Genomic DNA, 25,875 nt, shown 5'->3' on the forward strand with positions numbered 1-25,875 from the left:
CTTTGAGCTGATAGATGGTCTTCATTAGCTGCGTCCTTCCTCAGGGGACGCCGTCTCTGAGATCGAGAGCCAGCAATCAAGCGAACGCATCGCTGCGTTTGTGTAATTGACTCGTTACCATAGACTTAGCGGGTCGCTCCCTCACCCCAGTCATCAGGGACCGTTTTAGGTTTTCCAAAGTCCGAAGTTCTATTGGTCTTTTTGGACTACACGTATTTGCACCTCCTCCTTTAGTTACTCCTTGAGGTTTTGCCCGATTGCTACCAAATTGGAAGCACGTATACTAGACACAAAACTGAGAATCTTTCTTGAGGTTTTCGTAATTGTGTGTGAGCAGAGGAAGTCTGCCATTTTGGACATTTCCAGGGGTGCTTCAAAGTAAATGTACAGTAGCCCCTGAAGCTAGTTTTACTTCGCAACATGAAATTTGTTCTGTTTATCACGAGTAGACTCACAAAAAAGTCTCAAGAAACAATGCCCGAAAAAACAACTACATACAGCGACTGTGTGTAAACGCTAAAGATTTAAGAGGAACGCATCATCGTAGATTTATATGATCTAGCTAAACATCAGTAAATGTTTCATAAGGACATTAACATTATGCTGTACGTTTAATAAATGCCATTTACAGTTTAGCCTTAATTGGCAGCTCTGTTAATTTGATTGAACCGCTCTTAACCCTTTAACGTATCAACTGGAGTTAGGGGAAAACTCCTTTGAAATCGGCAAAGTTGCGCAAGGCTAAAAAGGACAACAAGAAAAAAGCAAATGCCCGCGTGACTCATCCAACAGCGAGCGGGACGCTGGCCTCACTCAGCATCAATACTGCATGCATGCAGCACTGCAGACCGGCGGAGACGCAAGAGGGCTAAAATAAGCCCACTCCCGCTTCTGGTCTTGAATAAGCTCGTATGTGGTGAGGGGGGCACTTGCACTTGTCACATTGTTTCCTTCAGGAAAATTGGGATCACTCGGAGGGTGAGACCTCTTACCAGTCAGCTAACCACTGAAAATGTCGTCTTTTTTTATGTAAAATGTTTGGAATTACCTCCGCTGTTTTTTGGCTGAGGAAAATCGGGTAAAAACTTTCTAGTTGCCGCACGGCTGTAAGTAAATGTACATTTTCTGTTCAAATGAGCTCCTTCCCTAACATGCAAAGCTAGTTTCTCATTCAAGATTTGTCGCTTCAACGTAACTCCTTGGCACCAATGCACTAATCACTGTGACTCTTTGTCATTGGACGTGGGCTTGATGCCTTGCCATGAAACACAAAATGAATAATTCAGTTCCACAAGGTTAGTACTTGACCAGGATTGGGCAAAAACTTTTGTATTGACAAGGTGCAACAATAAAGAAACAAGACTGCGGCAGCCCCGCATATGACTCAATGCCAACTGGATGACTGCTCGCCAGTATTCTGTTATGGTACTGTCCACTTGACTCGCTCTGTACGGCTTCTTCCGGCTTTTTGTGAAGCGCGCTGCCATCGCGCTTTCTCACACGGCTGGAGGCGACGACAAGATAGCAGAAGAATGGCGAGATGTCGTGCAACACTGTGACATAAACAGACAGCTGTTTGGCGTGGACTCACAGTCTTGTTTCTTTATTGTCGCACCGCGTGCACTTTGAGTGTCTTATGCGGTTGAGTGCTGGCTAATGGATTTTACTGGACTATAGTCCTGTTTCTCTTAAAACAGAACATATTTTCTTCAATTATACAGTGTCACCTATTCGCTGATTTTTTTTTTTAGGGTGGGGGCATCTATCCTCTGTAGTTCATCTTTTTTCAAATATGAAATTGTCATTGTAACGTTACACGTATTTTTCTTGAAAATAGCCAACTTTACAATTCATTTAGCGATACTTATATGTTCTATTGGTGTTAAGATTATACTGACAATGTAGATGTAATTTCTACGCACATGCATGAATTCATAACGCGTCATGGATTATACATGCTCACTCAAGAGAGTTGAAGTCCAACCTGTGCTGCTCTGGATGGTTCTGACAGTGGTGGTGGTGCGCGGGGGCGATCCCGCCTTCCGGTTGCCGGCCCCCCCGCCGCCGCCGGCTCCTCCTCCTCGTCCTCGGCCCGCCGCTTCCTCCTCTTCGTCCTGCGAGCAGCCCTTCTCGATGGCTCGCACGTAGCTGTGGCTGCGCACGCGGAAGCAGCCGGGCACGGGCAGATCCAGGGCATCCACCGCCTGCGACTCCATCTCGCTGAACACCGACTCGCACACCGCCTCGATTTGCCCGTTCACCTCCACCTCGCTCACCTGTCAAGGGAGAGAGAAAAAAAAATAAAATAAAATAAAAAAGGGTCGGGGGTGCTTAAGATATAATACACACGGCGAAAACTAAAGAATAATAATGACGTGCCGCAGGATCGTTCAATGTAGACAAGAACTTTTCATACTCGTGCCACACACAAGACTTTATTAAATCATCCGCATGCACAAACAATAATAAAGTGGATATTGCCGTGGAAGTTGTGACCTAGTTAATAAAAGGTTACACTGACCACATTCACTGCACCTTGAAAATCTAAGCTACCAATCGATGAGACCACTACGCGAAATGTAATATTGTACACTGATTCTTACTGCAGGATCCAAACAAGGAGATTGTACAGCTGCATGCTTTTGTTTTTTTTCTTCTTATAATTGCCAGAGGGGTTTTTTGTTTTAGTTTAATTATGAGAAGTGTAATTATGGTTAGCCAAATGGCATAATAGGCACCGACCGAAAGCGACTGTACTGGACGTGAAAAAAAGAGCCGCACATCAGGCAATTGACCCTCACACATATAAATAGTTGAACAAACTATTATCGTTGACCTCTTATTTCAAAACAAGTTATCCATCAATTTGTTTTGTATATCTAATAATATGATGGGCTGATGAAACATTATTATGGTTTCACAGTCAAAAATTCCTCCGAGGGAAACTGTAACTACAATGTGGCCGGCAAAAAAACAAAACAAAACAAAACAAAACAAATAAATCAAACAAACTGACACTTCTGAACATCACGCTTCGCAACACACACTGTAGTGTTTGTGTATTGACGTTTGCCTTTAAGAGGCGTGGCCTAGAGAGTGACATGGAGCTCTGACTCCATGCTCCTTGCGAGTGTTTTCATTTTGTATTTGCGTGTTTGACTCTTTGTCAATAAAGGCCGACTGTGGCTCTTTTTTTATTTAAATTAGTTTTTTCTCCTTTCCACTTCATTCGAGCGGTGTCGTACCCGAAGCTCAGTCATGAATTAATACATTTCAAATCTAAAAAAAAAAAGAAATCTACCAAGGAACAGCTCATAACTCGGAAAAACTCTTCATTATAAAAGAAAAACTTGTGTATACTTTCTAATACTGTAATTAAGCCTTCTGTCGCTTTCTCTTTGAGTGTAATCAAGGCCTATGCTAATCACAATTTGGATTCAATTCCATTCTGAATTATTCATAACATCCACAAGGCTGCATGTATTTTTTTTACATCCCTGTATGTTGACCATGCCGAATTCCAAAGAGAAGGAGCATGTAGAGGTAAAATAGGGGGCTTCTGTGCATCTTGTCATTTAATTAGCTATTCCAAGCTCCAGCAGAGCGGCACACACGCACAAAGTCTGTAATTGGGAGATGGGGGGGGGGGCTTAGTTCCTGTTCAAACTTTCCTGGATGACCTGATTGTGAATTCAATCCTCATGAAATCTTGCGGGTAGGATTCCCACCCTCCTGCAACACCACGCCACCTCCTTCATGGATGTACGCAGCAGAAGAAAAGAGTTCTCAAGCCTTTTGGGTCCAGGGAGACATTTTCCAAGGACCCCCTCATAATCCTAATGCTTTTTAAACATAACTACCATGTGTACACCCCTAAATGCCAGACGAATAGAGAACCTGTATTTTTTTTCATAGTGTTGACAAGAACAACGACATATTTTGTCGGGATTCATGTGCTTAGGCTAATTTGTGGCATCTCAGTACTATGTTGGTACCAGGAGACTATGTAATGTGAGTTGAGGAGCTTCATTTTGACCAAAGTGACTTTGCCGTCCTTTTGTGGCATGGAGGAACTATGTTGAAGCTCGTTGAGGGGCTTAATTTTGACAAAAGTAGCACTTTTCCACTACCTTGTGCTATTTTGGTACCAAGGAAACTATGTTAAAGTTAGTTAAGTTGCTAAATTTGGACAAAAGTAGTGCTTTGCCACCATCTTGTGACCTCTTGGTCCCAAGAAACTATGTTGAAGTGAGTTTAGGTGCTTGGTTTCGACAAAAGTAGTGATTTTCCACCATCAAAATTTAACAAGGGTAGAAAATCACATTGTAACAAGTGACTTTCAAAAATACAACTCTTGTATAATATTGTGCCTTTTACTCCGTGAAAAATGTCTTTGTTTGAAATTTTTTTTTACTATATTTCAGGAAAAAAATATGCCTTTGTTCTAGTAAAATATTGAGACTTTATTCCTGTAACAATACATCTTTTGTTCTTAAAAGAATAATAATAATAATAAAAAAAAAATATAAAAATAGCTTTATTCTTTCAGGGATGTTTAAGTGATCTGGTGATATGTCACAATCATGTAGGGAGGTGTAACTGTGTTTGTTTTCTTGGCAGCATATGAAGCTATGCACATTTAAAACGATACGACAATTGCTAATTATTTTTGCCGTGTGTGAGGTAGAGCATGTATGTGTGTGACAAACCTGGCTGATGGTGCTCATGGCTCTCATGTAGCTCTCGTTTCGGGAGCGGAACTTAGGCGAGGCCAGCAGCCCCGCCGGGTCCAAGCTGTCCAGGCTCCTATTGATAGAAACCTCGCTCACCGCCCGCAGATAGCTGTGACTCCTGATCTGCAGCTTGGGCGAGTGCTCCGTGGAAATCCTGTGGCAATAGAGCAGGAAGGTGGGGAGAGGGGCAGGGCGGGTGGTAAAAGGATAAGCATAAGGTGAGAAACTATGTGAGACGAAGCCGTAAGAAGCGTGGGGGAAAAAAAAAAAAAAAGGGAGCGGGGAGGAAGGTGTTTGTGCAGAACGTTACGCATCAATCCACAACAGCTTCGGGAGAAGCATCTTTCTGCTTATCTTAATCGCCAAGAGAAACGCTCACAATGGCTTACACGCAGCGTCCTTGGAGCATTTTTTCTAAAAGACTTAACAGCGAGAGCACTCACACGCATGCACACATGACACAAGGCCTCCGAGTTCCAGCACAATCTGTTCTGTGAGATTTCTCATTGAGAAATTAGCTGTTTTATGGTCTTTCAAAATATGGCCTTATAAAACATTTACCAACTGCACGGGTAACGATTTAAGTAATATTTTAACAGTAGTGTAAAGCGGGGAACACACACACAGCGATTGTTTTAAATATAAAAGACTCCACGCAGAAATTAAATCAGCACGTATGTTGTAATATTGAACAGGTTTAACATTTACGATTGACGACTTGGACAATCGTTTTCCAAGCACATGGAGGAGGCAAACACACCGCAGCGTAATCGCTCAGGATAATCATTCAGAGACATCTGATAATCTGTACTTTGGTTTGATCGAAAAGAAGGGTAAACGCTCAAAATGAAACGAGATTAACGGTATGTGTGTACTCCTCATAAGCATAAGTTACCCAGTTTAATATGAATTTGTTAAAAACAATATACAGTGGACCCCCACTATTCGCAAGGGTAGGGACTCAGCCCAACCGCAAAGAGCAAAAATCCGCAAATAATTGACCCCCATTATTATCATATTGAAAATATATTTACCCCAAAGTTCTTGAATAAGCGAGGCTATACCGCAAATAAGCATTTTCCACGAAAAAACAGGCTTTGGTTCCCCCCAAAAATACAATAAACAAAAAACAATTAAAAAAAAAAAAAAAAACACAAAAAACTGGGGGGGGGGGGCCGACTGGTTAGCACATCTGCCTCACAGTTCTGGGGACCGGGGTTCAAATCCTGGCCACGCCTGTGTGGAGTTTGCATGTTCTCCCCGTACCCGGGTGGGTTTTCTCCGGGAACTCCGGTTTTCGCCCACATCCCCAAAACATGCGTGGTAGGTTGATTGAAGACTCTAAATTGCCCGTAGGTGTGAATGTGAGTGCGAATGGTTGATTGTTTCTGCGATTGGCTGGCGACCGTTTTAGGGTGTACCCCGCCTCCCGCCCGAAGATAGCTGGGATAGGCTCCAGCAGCCCGCGAACCTAGTGAGGAGAAGCGGTCAAGAAAATGGATGGAAAACTGGGGGAAAAATCTGCAAATAGGTGAAATCCTCAGGTGCCGAACTGCGAGTATGCGGGGCTCCACTGTTCTTGGACACCGTCGTCGTCTCCGATGTCTGAGACAAACCCAGAACGAGGCACGATGCCGCAGTAGGCTGACACGAATTCTGTTGTCAAGGATGAGGAAAAGGTGTCTCATTAGACACCCACACCTGCCTCCAATCACTCTGCTCAGCATGATTCCCTTCTGTGTGCGTGCGTGTGCGTGTGTGTATACAGAGAACATTCGGTATCAGTTTGATTGAAGGTAAACAATTCATTTGAGGGTAAATAAAACTTCCTCCTTATGTACATTCGTTGTTACCGTCTCACAGTCTTTACACGGCTATGCACAGCGTACAGTTCCGCGAGCATGCTTGTAACTCAAATTACTTGTACCTCAAATCATCTTTCCCCAATGAAATCAATGGAAATGCCATCAATCTGTTCCAGCCTCCCTCACAAAGTTTTTTAATAAGGAAAAAAAAACACTCCATAATATTGAGCTTTAAAAAACAGAGTATTAACATAATTAAATAGAATGTAATTAAACAGGGTGACACGATTTAATGCTGCCAATTCAATTCAATTGCCAACTCTTAGCCTTTTAGTTTGCTAGCCTAATGCTCATGCTAAATAACCGGGTTGCTCTCCTATTACCCTTTAAGCACTGGATTGAACTCAAACGGTACAGCAACACATGTAGACAGACACAGTCATATTTTCTTCATCCTCCGCATAGAAGTACTAATATTAGTGCCATACTGATGAGCTGTGAGGAGTTAAGATGTCTCATTGAACAGTATATTCGTCTGCCTGTCTTATACTGCCCTCAGGGGACCAAGGCGGGCCCACCAGAAAGAGCAGCACAATGACCATTCAATTGATGTAGTGCGACAAAAATTACTATTATGTCATTATTGTATATTTTCAAGAACTGCAATATTATGCAGTGCTATTTTTTCTTAGAAAAATACACATTACAACAATTTTTGTTGTTTTGGGAGGAATCCTAGAAAGTATTAACGGCATTTCCATTCATTTCAATGGGAAAAGAGGATTTGAGTGTTTTGAGTTACGAACGTGGTCACGGAAGGAATGAAACTCGTATCTATTCAATTCAACACAGCCAAAATGGTGGGAAAATGTCATCATCCTTGATGTTAAATTCTTTCTGTAACCCTTCAAACAGGTTTTACGGGGAGTACTTCCAAAGTGTGCCATCTCAATGCAACATTTCCCATGTTGCTCTCAACAATTCCCCATTTTCTTCTGACTTGATTGAAGATAGCGATGAGGTGGTGCATGACTGAGACCACCACACCAATAATAAGGCATGAAGCTTCGAATCATCAGGCACCCAGTGTGACTGAATGGCCAGAGAGGAAAATCAGGTCAAAGAAGAATCTACTAGCGCTGTTATCTCCAGCCACACGTGGTTCTGATTTCCCTGCGGGGCTGATTATGCATGGGCCGGACCAATGATGTCCATTGTGGCGACCTGCATGGCGCTGGTACTCAGTAATCACCTTCACCTCACGGGGGAGATTAGCCGTTCCCGGGGGGAGCCGCGTTGTGGAAGAAGTGACATTAACGAACCCGAGCCAATCAGGAATCAATACAGCTGCATTGATGTGAGCCCACCACCCGGTCATTTTTGTCAACTGATTCATGTCATCACTTACTTCTTGACCCTACCCTGCTCCCCATTTCAGGAGGTTTTTGTAACAATCCTGCAAAATCCAAGCAAACAGTTCCCAAAAATAGTGAAAACCACCTCATTGTCACAAAACTTGGCACCCATTGTCTGCCAACTTTGATCATGTTGCTCTTTTATGGCCAACTTGCACTGGCTCCAGGTCCACCTGAGATGTGATACTTAAGTTTTGTTACTTACTCATAAAATATTACATGGCTTAGCACTTTTGGAGCAGCACACTTCCAACATGCTGGTCGTTTGAGGACTTGAGAACTAAAAAGAACTCAGCAGGTTCTGGAGGATTCTCTATTCAGGCTCCAGTATTTCCGAATGCCCTACCAGCGAAAATTAGAGCGGCTACTTACTAATGCTTCCCCCCTCCCCCCTCACATTATTCAAAATAAGTGTAGCTTTTTTCTTCCCTTTTGAGATTACATTTTGACATCATGTCACTCAGACGACACCAAACAATTGATCAACAGCACCGCGCCACTGCGGGGCTTCGAACAGGATGTTCAGGAAAGTGACCACTGTGTTTCGCAAGATAGAGAGACTGCAGGAGTGAGAGAAAGGCATTGTAAGTGGACATCCTTGGCAATGTATTGGTCCAATCATTGATCAAACAATTGCTGCGAATTTCGCCATTAGGGGAACAGCACGTTGTGCAGAAAGTATTGAACCATTGAACAGTTGAACATTCAAAAGTTGAGAGATCAAATGAATTTCACCTATAATGGTTACAGAGCATTTAAGGTTCATCCTAAAATTTCCCCCGAAAGCCCAACATCCCTAACTTTTTTGTGAGTAGTGTATGTTTACGTCGAGGCTACTTGCACTCACTTGAGGGTGGTCATCTCTGTGAGCGACGGCTGCGTGGCCTTCAGGTAGCTGGCCCGCCGTGCCTGAACCTTGGGCGAGGCTTTGGGGCTGCAGTCCGAGTCGCCGCTGTCGTCCTCGGCCATGGCTTTGATGTAGCTGCCGCTTCGCATCCTCCGGCAGGGGATCTCGTCGTCCTTCGCCAACGGGGAGAAAGCGCCCCAGTCATCCTGAGGCACCTGCACAGCAGAGAGATGCTTGTCAGATGGTTGTATTAATTACACTGTCCTGCATAGGCATTCACAGCTGAGATGATGAGGTTGACAAAGTTCAATTTTGTGCAAGTGATTGTGACGATAAAACACATCTTAATAATGCCGAGAGGTGTTTTGAACACTTTTGGTTATCTAATCCAAACGCGGACCTTGATCCTAACCCTTAACCCCTTACCATAACCCCAACTCTAAAACATAATCCAAATCCTAACTCGCTACCTTAACCCTTAAACATAGTTCTAACCTCTAACCCAAAGATCAGAACCTGTAAAAACCTGTAACTCTAAGAACTGATCCCAATTCTAACTCACTACCCTAAACCCTACCCCCGTATCCTATGCCCTATCCATGATCCTAACCCCCATACAAACACCATATCCTAACCCTACCTCCTGCCCTAACCCTCGATTCCAACCCCTAATCCTAACGATCCCTAACCCCCAGCTCTAAATTATACTAACCTCTGATCCCCCGACCCTACACTAAATCCCTACACTAATTCAACCCCAACCTAACTCCTACACACACCCAGTACCCTAACTCTCTACACTAACACCATCTTCTAATGATGACTCACTACTTCACAGCCAATCCCTTATCCTAACTACGCTAGCCCTAACCAGACTCTAAAACCTAAAGCTAACTGTAACTACTTAACTTTTCCCCTAATTCTGACTCAGTACCCACTTCCCTAACTCCTAATGGTAATCCGTAATTTTTTAACTCTGACCGATGCGTCAAACAGTCACACTTTCAAAATGAAAGAGTGACAAGAGTAGTTTTCCAATAGTGGTAGACTTCTTTTTGTCTGTCCTCTGAATGCGCTAACATTATTGATCGTTCCAAACTACCTTGGCCGCTGCCTTCCGCTCGATTGTCGTTTCACACACTCCGACAAAGGTAAATCTAAAGCCCTCGTGTGAAAGCGAGAGAGCCAGAGAGCCAGGGACATGGAGCACAAAGAATGGGTTTGTTTCGTAAGGAAAAAAAACAAAGAAAGAAAAAAGTGCATTAGCAATGCAAGGGACTCTTCAAACACCAGCTCTGAAGACTATGAGATGCATTAGTCCTGAGCCACTTCATAGACCGCGGCTTCGCTGGGCAACCGGGCTGACCGTGACATCAGCGAACGTATTGGGAAAAGACTGTGTCTGTTTCAACATTAGCTAAATAAGGTCATGCTTGGTACTTATATCAGCTCGGCAGTGTTACCCTGTGACTTTGGTTTGGCCATCATCCAAGTGCAGCCGAGAACATCCTGGCTTGAGACTGAGGGAAAAAAAGGACTTGTCGGTTTTTTCTTTGGGAAACGAGTTGCTACAGTGACATCTGTTCCCTGAACTCCTCGCTCCTTTATCCCCCCCCCCCCCTCCCCCGTTCTTAAAATGCGCCACCACACAGAAGTTTCCCTCAACCTTTTATGCTTCCTTTCTCTGTTTTCCAACTTCCTTCGTTCACATCCTCGTCAGTGGCCCCGATTTGCTCTTTCTTCGATGGCTCACCTTCCTTTCCACCGCCTGCTTGTCTCACCAGGGGCTTTCATGTACGCCTCACTCCGACATGTGGAAATATACGCCACCGGTAAGACTTTCATCTTTACCAGCAGAGATCTGAGATAAGGCAGCTTGATCTTATTGGATGTTTGCGTGTTTATCTGTGTAAAACCCGAGAGCGGGTGCAGGCTTTGATAAACACCCGTAAAGGTTTGTTACACAAACAAAAATATCGTCGGCAATGTCAGTTGAGGTTGTGACCTTTTTTGACAGGCTAAAAATCACTTCTTTGCTGAAGAGTAAACTCTGAAAACTCTTTCAATATCTTGGCTTGATTTACGTAGCAGGTCCAAGTGCTCAATTTCGATTTAATGCATACAGCTGATATTTTTCCCAGTTTATTTCCATGCACATTTCAAGTGACATATGCGATAAGGCTGTGTTTAAACTAACGGAACATGGAAATAAATCATCGGCACATACAGTATCTAATACATATCGAGTTTTTTGCCACATTTGAAAGAGGCATGATTCTGATCTGAATCAAGTTTCTTTCCCCCAACCTTGCAGTATAAATCCAGCCTAAGGCTACGTTTTTCCACTAAATACACCACAAAGCCAAGAATAAGGTCTCAACAAACAATCATGTACTGTACATTAGAAGGCTGAAAACAACTCGAGGTTTGTGAGACTTAAGAGGTTCCATGGTATGTTCCGAGACTGCATAAAAGGACATTAAAACTCCATACCAGCAGGTGAATGTCGCTAAGAAAACATGGGCGACTGCAGAACACAAACAATATAACCTCTACCAAACGGTTTCTAAAATACTGTAGGTGTTTCTTACTTCCACTTTATCTTTGAATGCACTAATTCACCGAGGAAGCAGACAGACATTTTATTAATTGCTTCAGTTCAACTTGGTCATTGGACTGTTAAAAAAAACCAAAAAAAAGTCTCAAATGACTACAGAATTTGGGCCTGAGGAAGGCCAACCAAATGGTCAAAGTGTTTGAAATATAAAATTATTTTCCAACATGAATACTGATAGAAACATCCACATGCCTGTACAGTTCGTCCTCGGTCTACGACGGAGTTCCGTTTCTAAGGTGGTGACGTAAAAGGAATTTGTAGGAACATCGGCATGCGCTAGTCAATCAAGCACTAACGTACGCTAACACGATCAAATTTGTTTTTTTTTTCAAAGTTAAGCACGGGGGTAACTGTGTGTGCATTCTTGTGCCGCGTGATGACATATTCTTACGCCACTGCCCAAACTCGTTACTTGTGCACCGTTTGTAACCTTTAAATGTTGTATGTCGGTACAGTGAACTCTGGCTTGATTGTCGTTCGCTTTTAACAAATTCAGCTATTTGCGTTTTTTATCCGGGAAACGAAACACTCTCCCATTTGTAATTTTTGTGCTCCTTCTATAATGCTTTTGTAAATTGGTGTCAATATGATGAAGTGATATGTCGGGGAGGAGTTTAGTTAAGGCTGGGTTGTTAGCAGAAATTACAAAGAGTTTTCGCTGCATGTATATGTTTTTGGTCAGCTGAGTGGGTATTAAATGGTGCATTTTAAATAAAAAAAAATCAAAAATATCAGGCGATTTATTTTTAAAGGTGATGTAAGATGAGTTTGCAATGTTGCTGCAGTGTTTTGGGAATGACTCGCGTTTTTTGCTATTTGCAGAAGGGCTGGTTCCCTATCCGTTGCAAATAAACGGGTTTACTGTACTGTCATAAACCAAGGACGCCTGCATATGAATAGTTCCATGCAAGGGATACAACCACAAAAGGGTAGATAACACTGTGTGCGTTATGTTTGATGAGGATATCACGACGAAGAAACCAAATCTTCAGTGTCACGATGAAGATGAGACCAAAATACAAATGACTCGGGATATAAGGAGATGGCCGTGGAGGATGCAAGGGGCGTGGCATGCGAGAGGCAGGGCTGTCGGAACTGTCCTACCTGCAGGAAGTGGCAGGTACGTCCCTGCTCGGCTTTCACTAGCGCTTTATCTAGGTTGACAGAGGCCTTCTGGTAAACCTCCCTCGCTCGGCTCACCGTCAGAGTCGAAGACCACGAGCTCTTCTTCAGCTGCACCTGGCCGTCCAGCGTGCCCATCAGCGGGAGCGCCCCGCCGCTGCCCCCGGAACAGGAGGAGCACTTCACGTCGTTGTTGCTGCGAGATGTCTTCAGGGAGTGGGCGCTGATGGTGTTGTAGGACTCCACGAAGTACTGCGACTGCGACTTCTCCGGGTGCCGCCCCATTGTCATGACCCCCGACGGTTGGCCTCCGCTGTGGTGGTGGTACAGGCACATCTCCCGGTCCAGGGTGTCATCTGAGCTCCAGTATCCTGAGATGGCGCTCCGCATCTTGGGCTCTGACTTGGATCGGTCTTTGTTCTTGCTGCGTTTGTTGTGTTTCAGGGTTCCCGATGAAGACGGAGGGTCATCGGGGCTGGATTTCCCGCCGTTCATCCTCCCGGTCGTCCCGGATCCCGAGGGCCCCTCCAGGGAGTGGGACTTGGTAAAAAGCTTCTGGACGGAGTGAACAAGGTGGCGGATTCGCCCTGGGCTGTCACTGCGTTGGTGTTCCACCGCCGTGCGCTTGTACTGCAGCGTATGGTAGCCTTCTCGCCGTACCGGAGCCTGGTGATCCAACTGTTCCAGCAAGTTACAAGGGACCCGGTTGTTGTTGTTTTTGCCACTGCTTCCTTTACCGATTCCTGCTGGCCCCGTATAAGGCACCAGAGCCCCGCACTCCTCCTTCAGCTCATGATGGGAGCTGTAATGTCTGCGAGGGAAGGTGCAGCTGGCCAGAGCCGGGTAGGCACTGCATTCCGACTGGAAGGAGCTGCGCTGGGTGTAGCACGGGCGCTCGGCGGGGTGAGCCTCTCCCGAGTTCAGGAAGCAGGGCTGACGATCCGGATGACCGAGTGTCATGGAGTCGTAGGAAGGGTCACAGGCGACGGAGTGATGGTGACTGTGGCTGCTGGACAGGCCTTTCATCGTCATGGTGGCTGGGGCGGCGACAGGAGCAGGAACACCCAGCCATGAAGACGACACAAGGAAACGGGGAAGAGACGGAATGCAGAGTGAGAAATATTTAAATGCACACATCACACATGTAAAGTCATTTGGTACCAGGCCGCACAGAAACGTAACAAAATATTACACTGATAAATCTAAGTCGATCAAAGATGGAACAAACTTTCATGTCAAAAATAACGTGTATCCGCCTGCTCCTCTGTACACGCGTTATACTGCTCGCCTTGGTCACTCGATACGGTTGTAAAAAGCGAAGCCCACGAGCTAGCAAAAATTAATAAAAAAAAGAACGTCGCTGGAGAGCTTCTTCGAAGAGGGGAAAAGGCCAAATGATGAGACAGAAGAACAAAAACTTCAAAGAAAAAGAAAACTACATTTAAGAGACAATATCAGAAGACCTACTTAAAATATTAGGTGGCTGATGCTCACGCAGCAAACCAGCTCTGTGGAATATGTCGCAAATGAGGAAATGAAGTCGAAGAAACTGTCAACAAAGCACTAAATACTTGCTTCCATTTCCAACATCCTATCTTTGTGAAGCGTGAATTTCTGCAAAGCAAAATTATTGAGAAGACTGGACATTATTGACACACTTCTGGTGTCATTGTCTCGCATTACCCCAAGATGGGACCCGCTCACTGAAAAGAAAACGAGCTACATTCAGCGTAATGGAGTTGTATTTCTAATAACTCCTTTGTATTGAGTTTTGTTTTACATATTTTTTTTTCTGTTCACCTAAGAATATGTTTACTAACACTCTCATATGTAGATGCATTTTATCTACCCTCATGTGTTATTCCTGAGCATCCTTGGCTCCCTTGGAAAGGGGCTCTATACTGTAAATCTTAGGTATTATTATTTTCATCATCTGCTTTTCGAGACTTTGGCGCTCCTCCGTAGCCTGACAGCACACGAGACACGCATGCTTTCCATCCCTTCACCTTTTATTTTTGTCCTTCAAAACTTCAAAAAGGAGTATCTCTAAATATAGCAGCAGATCGATCTGTCCCTCAGTTTCCTTCTTTCTTCGGTGGATTTCTCACAAATAGCGTCGCCGGGGTCGAGGAGCCGTCGGTACTTTCGAAGAATTAAAAATGTAATGACAAAACACAAAATTGCCTCGGTTTCATCTGAACATAAATCCGCTGCTTATTTTTGGAACCACAAATTGTGTCGTGCTAAATAAAAATAAAAATAAAAAAAAAAAAGCTTTTTTTTCCCCTTCCTCCAATCCACCTTCTCTGAGAGCACACAAGCAGCTAAGATAATCACATCAGCGGTCCTTTCCCCTCCGAGAGAAAACTAATAGGCCAGTAAAAAGCGTCTGACAGTCTCCTGAACTTGGCAAGGCAAACCAGGCAATAAACGACCGCGGCCTCGCCCTCATATGGCGACGCGACAACATCCATCCGCACCTTTTAGCCGTCTCCCTTCAAGCGACTGGAAGCTGTGCGAGGCTAACGAGACAATGATCAGACCCCGCGTAACCTCCGGCGTTGCGCGGTGACGGTGGCGTGGTCGAGGAGACGCGATTCATTACTCCTATTTATAATGCACAAGCAAAAGGCCACGGTGCTACACCGAGCGGTGAGGCAACATAACAAGGGAAAGTGACACAGAGTATTGCAATAAAATACCGTATTTCCGCAAATAGTGGCCGGGTACGTTTATATACTCACTTTATCTTTTTGTGCTCTATCTGAAATGTCCTGAGATGCCACAAGATGGCGCCAAAGTCCTGTCTAAATAGGAAAGTAGTGCAGTAATTGGTCCAAGTGCAGCGTTCACCTGCCTATTCTTAATTCGCAGAATTTTTTTCAAACCTATCCTCTTATTCCCTGAAACTAATTAACTATGTTGACATGAAAGGAAGCGCTTCATTTGGATGAAAGTAGTGTTTGGCTGCCAAAAAAACCTCACTGTAATTGAAAAATTTTCTCCGTGACGCTAAATCATGGGATTAAATCACTTGAGGGGGGAGGAATTACGCCAATGCATTAATCTACCAGCCGCCCGTCGCTCCCAAACATAAAAACTCTTCTAGCGGGGCGCTTCCAAAGCAGACCACGTCCAGCTGAAGGTATTCATTGCAGTGGACTAGCGATCCCTTCTGTTGGCCGCCGGAGCATAGAATTTGACCTAAATAAAACGGCCCTTGCGGTGATCCACCGCGGCACGTTTGCCGCACAGCTGTCCACACATCGCTGCGCTAAAGCTGAAAAGCTGAAGGTGGGTCACGCTGGCGTTCTGCCTGCTAGCCACAGACACATAAACACACAATTACATGCCGAATTGAGACGCTGCCGCCCGGTAAAGTTCGTCAAGCAGAAGAGGAGGACCTGCTGATTGTGTTGTGCTTGTCAAACAGCCACACAGCCACCAGTGACAGGGCATGAACTAGGAGACAGCTGTGCCTCTGTGTTACGCTCTGTAGCCGTCAGAGATGGATTCAGGACCCTGTTTTGGCAGCCGTGAAACTAGAAATGCATGCCTCTCAACCACTGATTCCCAACCATCGTGCCAAAGCACATCTCTCTGTCGCGAGAGATCTTCAGGAGTGCTGCGAGAAATTATCCTACTTCACTTAATTGGTCAGTAAATGATTATTTCATACAAATAATGCATCTTTGCTCTCCTATCTGTGCCAGTGACATATTAAATGCTCTACCACTTGATGGAAGAAGATAATTGACACACTGAGTAAGTAAAATTGTGATTAAATTGAGATGAGATATTTTTGTTTGGTGGTTGCCATGTTTATATGGATCAATAAAGGTTGGGAAACACGGCTGTAGATGACGGCAATGTAAAGGTGCTCAGCTACAGTTCTCAGTTGGATATAATTGTTGGTTTCAAAAAAATGTGTGATTATCGTTGAACATAAAAGGCAAATAATATCAGTAATTACATACAGTATACGCATGGATAATTAGCCCCAAAATGGGGAAATTTACATGCTAAAATCTAAGTCAAAATAAGATGTGGGAAATTACAACTGCATCACGCCTTTAATCCTTTGAAAACAAAATATCAATGTTAAAAACCAATGGATATTATTTCTGGACTATAATGTTCCAAATATTAGTGAGATAAAAACATAATATTAAATAACTGGTGAATTAGTTACACCAATGTTAATCCTAAATTCCTCCTCATAATAGTAGTAACAATAATAATAAAAATAATAATAATATTTGAATGATTCAGCGGTTTAAATGAGCTACAAATGCAATCATATTGTACAAATAATTAAAATTGTAATCCCCCAAATGTGCTAGTGTCTACACAAAAATACGCACACATAAAAAAAAAATAATCACCTAAATTAATAAAATAAGCAAATGAAGGAAATGCAGTTTTTGACAATGTTGATATTGTTGTTACAGCAGCAATACAAGCAAATAACAATAAAATTGGTGGCATCATATAATATTAAACTATCCAATTGACTACTCTTGAATAAATATTTAAAAAATTAAAAATCAGGACAGTGAATGACACATTGCGGTGAACGGTTTAAATAGAACATCACCCAAATTGAAATAACAACAATCCCATTAAGATTTGTGCGGCTTACATGCGCCCCTCCCCATCTCTTTAACATTAGCCGCCAATATTCGACGAAACCTCAGTGTGGTCCGATGTGGTTTTCATTTCCACTAAAGCTGAGCTTGGAGAGAGGCCGAACCCTCTCGCTACCTGCAATCCTCGAAGGAAGCGGGGAATCAATATGCCGCGGATGCTGCTCGCATCGCGTTCGCTTTATCGCCTTCAATCAACGTCACCCGCCGGCCAAGCGACCAAAAAACCCACGGCAGTCATTTGTATTTAGAGGCCACGACGGTGAGAAAAAAAAAAAAGCCATTGCATTTGCATTGGTCAGAAACTTTGAAACAAAGCTTTGAAGAGCATTATGTGGCCATTTTTCTCATGAATAAATACATTTAAAAAAATTTGGGGGGGGAGGCTTGTATGGATTAATGGCATTTCCGTTCATTTCAATGGGGAAATACGGCTTGAAATACAAGTGTTTTAAGTTACGAGTGTAGTCACGGAAAAAAATACATTTTTATCTGAAGGCCCCACTGTATTCGTATATTGTCTGTCTACATGTTTCGTTTCACCATTTATATTCAAATATCCTTTGCTAGAAGGGTTTTAACTATAGCACCGTGGATGCTAGTTTCATCAGCTCATCAATGGCATTTTGCATTTGGTGTTAGCTTTAAGCTAATGGGCTTTTGTAATTTAGGTGGTTTGGTTCAATACATCACATGTAATTCTTGATCCAAACTTATCTGGCTAAGTAATTGGTTCCAGTTGATTAATTTCAATAGTTAGATTTTTATTTTTAGTGCATGGTCGTGTCCTGACTGCCATGGTTACGGAAAGAAATATGGAGGGGAAAAAGAAAGCACAACTCCACTACATGCTCATCATTAATCATAAAAAAGGAACAAAGTACAAAAAGAAACATAAATGCTCACCTCAATCAACTTGAACCAATACGAATATGAATATTTTACAAGATGAATATTTTAAACAAGTGGAGAAAAGCTGAAACGAGGGCAAAGAAAAAAATTGATAAAAAGAAAAGAGAACCATGTCAGGGAACGTTTTAAAAGAGGACACAAGAAGCATTAAGGGATCTGGTGAATGTTCACATTATGTTAAAGTGGCTTTTAAGCAATGTCAGGAAAAGCCCAGCAGCGGCAGTTTCTGTCTCATTACTGCCGCCATGTTGCCAAGGTTTGCTTTTTCAGGGCATTTGTCTGTTTGTGCGCAGCGTCCAGAGTCCTCAATGAACCTAACGCATTATGTTTGGATTCCGACGGTATGACAACCATGAGCAAAAATACCACGGCATTGTAATTACAGCTCTGAAAAAAAATGTTTTCAAATGTTTGTGTAAATAACTTTTGCCCCCTTGAACACGCTCTGTGGGTACATTAGTAAACATAAAAGGAATTTTTGTTTTCTTTTTCTGAATACAATCAAAATGTAGTAAAACCGTGACCCTGTATTGATTTTGCAGGTAACAAATGTAATGCCTCAGAGAAAAAACAGTTTACATCACCACCAGGCTCCTGCTCTGTGCAAAGTTATCGTTAAAACGGCATTCAGGCAACATATGTCCAATGCAACTTTAATGCAGTCTTTGTCAAAACACTCGGCAACCGAGCTGCTGCTCGGGATTAGAATTGAAGCCGCCGCGTCATAAATAAACGTCCGCGTCGACGGACGGCTGGCGGCTTTGGCGAGACAGCTCCTTTGTTACGACTCCAACTAATTAGCCGCACTGCACGGCTCTTTGTGACAAATGGAGCCGCCGCGTCAAGTTCTCTCGGCAGCCCACTTTCCACGGACAAAATTCCTTAAGCCATCGCCATTACTTGAAGGCTAAATTAACCATGAAAAAGTGTGCAAGCCAGAGCACGCCTGGCCTTTTTGGTAAGCTAAGGTAAACTAAATTCATCAATGGATTTTCTGTTTGAAATGTAGATTGATGAATAAAAGAAGAATGTACCGTATTTCCTCAAACACTGGCTGCCCGTTTAGTTGAACACAAAGCTATTATTCTGCCGTATGAATGCCAACTGCCGGGTACACATGTTAATTGGGCTTTCTGCCATCTCATAGAAAAGCAGTTTATGTTCTGCCTCAAAGATGACTTACTATCTTCAGTACATACCTTTTCCCTGACCAATTAAGTGAAATTGGATAATTTCCCGCGGCACACTAACGTACGTACTATCGATGGGCTGACATATTGATTGTCACCCCAGCAATGGCAAAACCAAAATTGATTACAATCATTCAGAGGCTTTTTGTGAAAAATAAATCTGTGATTTCATTTTAAGGCCATATCGCCCAGCCCTACGACAAATGAATCACTTCCCTGTCACTGTCGTTTTACAATATGTCATCATAATTTGCAGCATGATAGATATTCCATAAGATTCAAGCTGCCCTCGTCAGACATGCAATTAAAGTTTACTCGAAATCACACGACTCTTGGGCTGCCTAATAGCATCGCTTTGACGCTAATGCTTCCTGACATGTCGACGTGACTGCACCGAGCGCACTGTACAAACGTGCGCATAAACACAACGCTCGCCCCTGCTGTGAACAATATGAAAGTTCTATGAGTGGGAAGAGGATTAAAAACAACAAATCCCCCCACGGAGCATGCGGCGAGAGAGCTTAAATTATGCAGGGTGATGTGTTAAGTTTAATTGACTCGGCTCGCCCGCATTTGCGCCCTAACGGAGGCGACGGCGCGGCTCTGGAAAAAGCGGCGCTAATGGCCAGGCGGCCTCTCTTTTCTTATCTGCTACGAGACGTAAGAACACAGAACAAATGCCACAGGGAGGAAAACAATTGCGAACAGGCATCAAGTTTTTTTACGGCACGGGTCACGGCCGCTGTTTGACGGGCTGCATTGTGATGCGCGACACATAGCGCCCCATCCTCTCCTGGCTTTGATTCGTCACCGGCCTCACGACCAGGGGTGAACCATCAGGGCCAGCAAGACTCAAAATTCCCCGTAGGTGTGAATGTGAGTGCAAATGGTTGTTTGTTTCTATGTCCCCTGCGATTGGCTGACGACCAGTTCAGTGTGTGCACCTCTCGCCCGAAGTTAGCGGGCATAGGCTCCAGCACGCCCGCAACCCTCGTGAAGAGAAGCGCTACGGAAAATGGATGACTGAATGTAAGCATTTCAATGCCAATTTGTGAAACTGCACTTTAGAGAGGTGCGGGCATTTTCTTTGTCCACAAGAGGTCGCCATCCAGACAAACAACACAAGCACATTTCTGTTTGTGGTCCTCAGTGGAAAAAGTTTGACATCCCTTGTTTACGCCAATGTGGGATTGCCTAAAAAGGGCCGACATCGATATATATTTCCAAAATCCGATAACCCCTATCCAAGTCTCCTAATCTCATCTGATATTTAGAGGAAATGGTGGGAAAGTAATGTTTGCAAATTCTGCATTTTAATAGCTGTTTTGTTTTTTGTCAAGTCAGGTAGAACACTTCTTCATGCAAATATATTCACTGGGGGACTCATTTATTGTTTGTGCTCCGTTTGTGCGCTGTACACACAATTTTCACTCCATTGTCCCGATGCAGTTTGGATAGTTAATTAGAAACAAAGTGTAAAGGTGATTTAGTCCCGAGTGTTTCCATCAAATGAACTGTGAAATGTGTGCCTGGGTGAGCGAGAGGCTTCAATTGGCTTCCAACTCCATAAACTGCCCAAGATAAAAGCCCCTGACAAACTGGCACACAAAGTTGACAAATGCTTTATCAAAAAAAGATCCGATTATTTTTTTTCTTTCAAGTGTGATGTTATCACAGAAGATGCTTAAGATGGCAAGCGTGGTCAAGCCTCAGCCCCACAGAGGCAGATATGATCTTCAATTGGGCTTGGAGAGGGAGGAAAAAAAGCTTTAATCAAAGTTAGCAAATAAGTCATTACGAATTAATGAAGTGGAGAACTGTGAAGATAAGGTGGGCCCGCGTTACATTGAAGAATATCAAGGTTCTTTAATATGTTTAAAAAATGAAGCTAAGAACTCATTTTCTTGGAGCTTGTGCATACAATAGCACAAACACAGCTAAAAATGACTCAACAAACTACTTTGCATGCATTTTGGACATATAAACACACGGTACGATCAAATATGTTCCGCTTCCGTCAGACGGCCCCAGGGCAGCTGTGGCTACGCATGTAGCTTACCACCACTAGAGTGTTACTGCGGAGGGATTGAATAATGTGTGCAATTGGCAAGCGTCTTTGAGTACCTTGAGAAGCGTTAAACAAGCGCAATGTGTTATTATGATTTTAAAATGGATTTTTCTTCCTATTATCCAATTATCGAGTTATTTGATTCATCGTTCCAGCCCTAAATTTTTCTTCATCGGTCTATGCGAGCAACGTATAGTGACAGGCAAAAACAATTACGAAATTATAAAGTTGTATAATCAATTATTCAGATAAATGATAAATAAATATTTTCTTTATAGAACAAATTATTATTAGCATCTGTATTTTATAAATATGTCAATTGATTTTGTGTTTATCTAAAAATGAGTGACTTATGTACTTATATATTTTATATTATCAATCATCAAATAAAATGTGTATTTTTTATTACGTTACTAATTTATCTATGATTTTTTATTTATTTACATTTTTTTTTGTACTTTGACGGCATGCTCCTCAAAAAGGTAACTGATGTCACTTTGTTGCACACTGTCAGATCGGTGCTGCCGTTTTGGTTAGCAATGGAGTCCAAATGGACTACACAGTCCACGTAATGTGTGGGAACAATAGCAGATAATTGCAGTTAGAGCTTTTTTTTTTTAAGCCACATTTTTTAATTTACTGGTTAGGAAAAGGGAGGCATTGGGGAGTGACGCACCGGGGCGGGTTTTCACATGTCAACGAGGTGAAGATCTCGTTGTGAGAGAGCACTTATGAGGCGTTCACTGACGTCTGTACGTCAATAATATTAGCATTCAAATCGACTTGCGGGACCCGCTGCACAAACTGACCTGTTTCAATGTCTCAACTTGGGCATCTTCCCTCGGGCTGTGTTTAATTCTGCCGCCTTTGTCCACCGCACGCGCTCATCTCTCCACCTGCAAAGTCAACAAAAAGACAAGAGTCAGCGGCCGAGGAAGTCATCACCGTAAATCAAAAAATTGCTGCTGTTTGTTTTCCTTCAGCTTTTCTGCTGCAGAGCAGGCGGCGGGTGAATTCTCATTTGGAGGATTTATAAAAATAAAAAAAATAAAAAACTACGGCAAATCCCTGACAAAAGGAAATCGAAACGCTCCATCTTCAAAGAGCAGAGTGTTGAGATTAGAAGACCTTAAAATGTGGCCGTGAGAATAACAAGTAAAGAGCAGTAGCGCTCGGCCGCGGCTGTTGTGTTCTTGGGCCTGGCAAGCAAACAGATTTCGTGGCCAGCATGAGGAAAGAACAGATAAAGGAAGGCTCATTTTAAGCTCATTTGCACTCTCTCCCCCAAGATTAAAACCCTTGAGATGTTTCGAGGCAGAGTGAATCGGAGCCTAATTGACTCACCTCCACTTGCAATATTGACAAAATCATCCACACTGCTCGCATTGCAGAATGCATATACGAGTGGCTTTTCTTGGCGAATATAAGAAAACTTATTTCAGGGATACTAGTCCGCCTCCGATTTGTTTATATTTTGAAACAAAACTTCCCATCGGAAATATTGAAATTAATCAGTTCGAGGGTCAAACTTGGTGGAACCTATCCTCAGCTATTCGCTAATAAAGTCACATTATGACAGTTTTAGTGCTCTTTCTACAAAGCACTAAAATGCCACAAGATAGTGCCAAAGCCCTGTCTAGTAGGAAAGTAGTAGTAGTGTCAAGAAACTATGTTGAAGTGATACGTCTCAACTAAGAGACTAACATCTTTGTACTGTATGTCAGGGAAGAAAACCGAGTGCAGTGTGAGTTTTGCTCGTAGTCATCTTGGACATCCTAAAAAAAAGAAAATTCATATTATTCCATCAGATTAAATGTGCGTGCAGTGCACTTTCCTGGCTGCCCGGTGAAGGTGATGAAGAGGAAGTGGCAGGAGGTTCAAAAAGAGGGCATCGAACAGATGGTGGTCTGAGCGATGGCGTCCTGGTGGGACGTGGCACACACACCCACACACAGACACACACACACACACACGGGCCAGAGGGACGGCAGGCACTCCAAGGTGCATCGCCACATTGCACAGATCTATCTTAAAGTTTTTCACTCTAAATCTGCGGTAAATGGATTTAAAAAATATTCACAGCAAAAAGTAAAGATGGGATGTCAAACTTAGCACGATACGATTCCGTATCTGATGTTTGCCATCTTATTGTGGCATCTTATTCAATGATTCAAGTTTTTTCCCCTCTGGATTCTATCCCAAGCTAGGGTTAGGGTGAAAAATTCACCAATTTGTGTTTTTTTTAGTCTTTCTATAACCCCTTAAAATGGCGCCAAAACCCAGTCTAAATAGGGATTGGTACCAAGGAAGTATGTTGAAGTGATACATCTCGATACAAGTTTAACCTGGGTTGTGAGAGGAGGTTTGAGAGAATCTTGTAATGTTGTAAGATGAGTTTGAAATGATATTCTCTTTTTGGGACCATAGTCTATGGTATATTTATGGTTTAAAGTATAAATAGAGGCAGTTAAAACAGGAAAAATATATCAAAAACTATTAAAAACACTGTGATTCAATTCAACTGAGTCAAGTGTCAGAACTCTGACCTGTGCTGCAATTGGCCGGCCTGCGTTTGTGGGGTCAATTGAACTTATGGTCATTTAGCAAAGAAGTGATACTGACATGCTCCAAGCTGCTTAGTGATCTGATAAAAGCAACATCAGGCAACCGACTGTGGGGAAACCCCACACAACTTGACTCAAAAGATGACTTTACACATCTGCCTCGCACTCTCCTCTCCGTCAATCACATCAGCATCCGCTGGGAGGAATTTCAATTTCACAGTCTGCTGCGGTGCCACGCACACACACACGCACACACAGCTGCAGCACAGACATCGGGACGGTTATGACTGGTAAAAAAATAAGGATCAACGCATGTATTCACAACCTGAGAATGAAGGCAACAACGGGATTATATTGAGCACAAATACTACAGTTGAACCAATGCCAGGTTCAGTGGAGTTTAATAATAATAAATCCAAAGCTAAAAACAACAAAGCACGACACTGTGCACATATCTTGCCCTTGGTTAGCACTGTTTGTGGTTAGCACTGTTTGTGGCCAACGTTCAATAGTATTGTTGGAAGCATCTATTGTTGTGGTCATACATGTTTCCATACATATAGTAATAGTATAGTAATATTAGTCCCTGTTTTGGAGAGGATAACGAGTACATGCCTTTGAGTATTTTTATATTGTCTGTCCACGTGTTGCTCCACCATCGACAAATGACCGTTGGTCGACAGTAGCACATATCTGGTCCTTTTGTACAATTTATTCCAAGCAGATTCCACAGTAAAACACTAAGAATGTACTGTAGCTGTAAAGCAGGAAGGACTGTGATCTTCCATGCAAAAAAAAAAGAGAAATGTGCCATTACAAAAACCACCAAAAGAAACAACAACAAATCGGAGGGAAATAAAATGAGAGCAGTACAAATGAGAGAGCGAGGCTGGGTGGGGGGGCTCCATATGCTATAGTGCGATATGGAAATCGGCCTCTCTGTATTCATAAATCTCCTGCGGCACAATCAATGGACGGAAGCGATATATAAAAGATGAGGCAGTTTGACCTCTGCTCTGTGAAGGAGGAGAGAGCAGGGTTTTTGCACAGCGATATGGACTCCGTCAGGGCGCACTTTGAAGTCGCGGCACATGACGATGGGGTGTGGAGGGGCGTTAAACTTCCGAGGCCCCTGGCTCTGCTCACTCTGAGTCAGCAAGCGGCAGCAGCCTGGCCTGGCGCGATGCGTAATATTTGCTAGAGAACGATACAGAACCACAATTCCAGAGATCCCGACCTTCGCTATTATACAGAAATCAGTACAACTTCCGACACTGTGGGAGGCTCATGGATTCCTTCCGATTACAAATAATGCGCCCTTCAGTGGGTTGGCTTTTCTTTCAAAACGCAAAAATCCAGCCATGTTTTTTTTTCCATTTCCACAGATTCTTTTTTTTTCTTTTATCAGTCTGTCGCGGAAATACTCACTATACTGCAGAAACCTGCGGTGTAAAAAAAAAATATATTTTTATTTTTAATGGTTTTTACAGTACAGTGAATTCCTGCTATTTAAGTGGGGGAGAGGGACGCAAATAGCCAAAACTCTGCCAGGAATTGACACCCACTCAAAAAGGTTTGTAATTGTCTATGCATGGCACAAGATGGCAGCATTGCACCTTTTTTTCCCCCAATTGGACAAGGCTATGGCCTGACTAATTGAAGCTCCTCCCCTCACTTCAATATTGTTCCTTGACCACAAGATGGCACCCATAGAGTCTCCCCAATAAAAACTAGCAAAAGGACAAACGAGGGAAACTCTTTCACGTTCTTGGAAAACAAACCTATATCCAAATCTCGCTGAACTGTCTGTACAGAGACCTGTTTACTCACTTGTATTAATGAACCTAAACTCCAAAACATCATTGCTTAATACAGTATGTCAACATGTTAGCTTAATACAGTATGTCAACATGTTAGCTTAATACAGTATGTCAACATGTTAGCTCAATTCAACAC

The 25,875-nt window shown here is 43.1% G+C and overlaps 1 protein-coding gene and 1 long non-coding RNA gene across 4 annotated transcripts in view; one reads left to right on the top strand and one right to left on the bottom strand.

Annotated features, from left to right (window-relative positions):
- Positions 1-25,875, bottom strand: part of LOC133470327 (disks large-associated protein 1-like) — a 78,845-nt gene that overhangs the window by 29,139 nt on the left and 23,831 nt on the right. For 2 of the 3 annotated variants that reach the window (XR_009785957.1, XM_061758579.1), the window contains exons 2-6: positions 22,165-22,251; positions 12,522-13,576; positions 8,801-9,015; positions 4,710-4,887; positions 1,985-2,276 (exon numbers count right to left, since the gene is read on the bottom strand). Coding sequence is in view for 2 of the 3 variants with exons in the window: in XM_061758579.1 (XP_061614563.1) it covers positions 1,985-2,276; positions 4,710-4,887; positions 8,801-9,015; positions 12,522-13,571 (1,735 nt within the window). In the remaining variant the exon portion in view is untranslated. The remainder of the gene's footprint in view (positions 1-1,984; positions 2,277-4,709; positions 4,888-8,800; positions 9,016-12,521; positions 13,577-22,164; positions 22,252-25,875) is intronic. The other variant, XM_061758580.1, reaches the window with a different exon arrangement.
- Positions 10,435-12,760, top strand: LOC133470328 (uncharacterized). Its single transcript, XR_009785958.1, has 3 exons — positions 10,435-10,632; positions 12,240-12,537; positions 12,624-12,760. It is a non-coding gene; the product is annotated as an uncharacterized LOC133470328 (long non-coding RNA).

The sequence above is a fragment of the Phyllopteryx taeniolatus genome, chromosome 20 (genome assembly GCF_024500385.1).
Source record: "Phyllopteryx taeniolatus isolate TA_2022b chromosome 20, UOR_Ptae_1.2, whole genome shotgun sequence".
Lineage (NCBI taxonomy): Eukaryota > Metazoa > Chordata > Actinopteri > Syngnathiformes > Syngnathidae > Phyllopteryx > Phyllopteryx taeniolatus.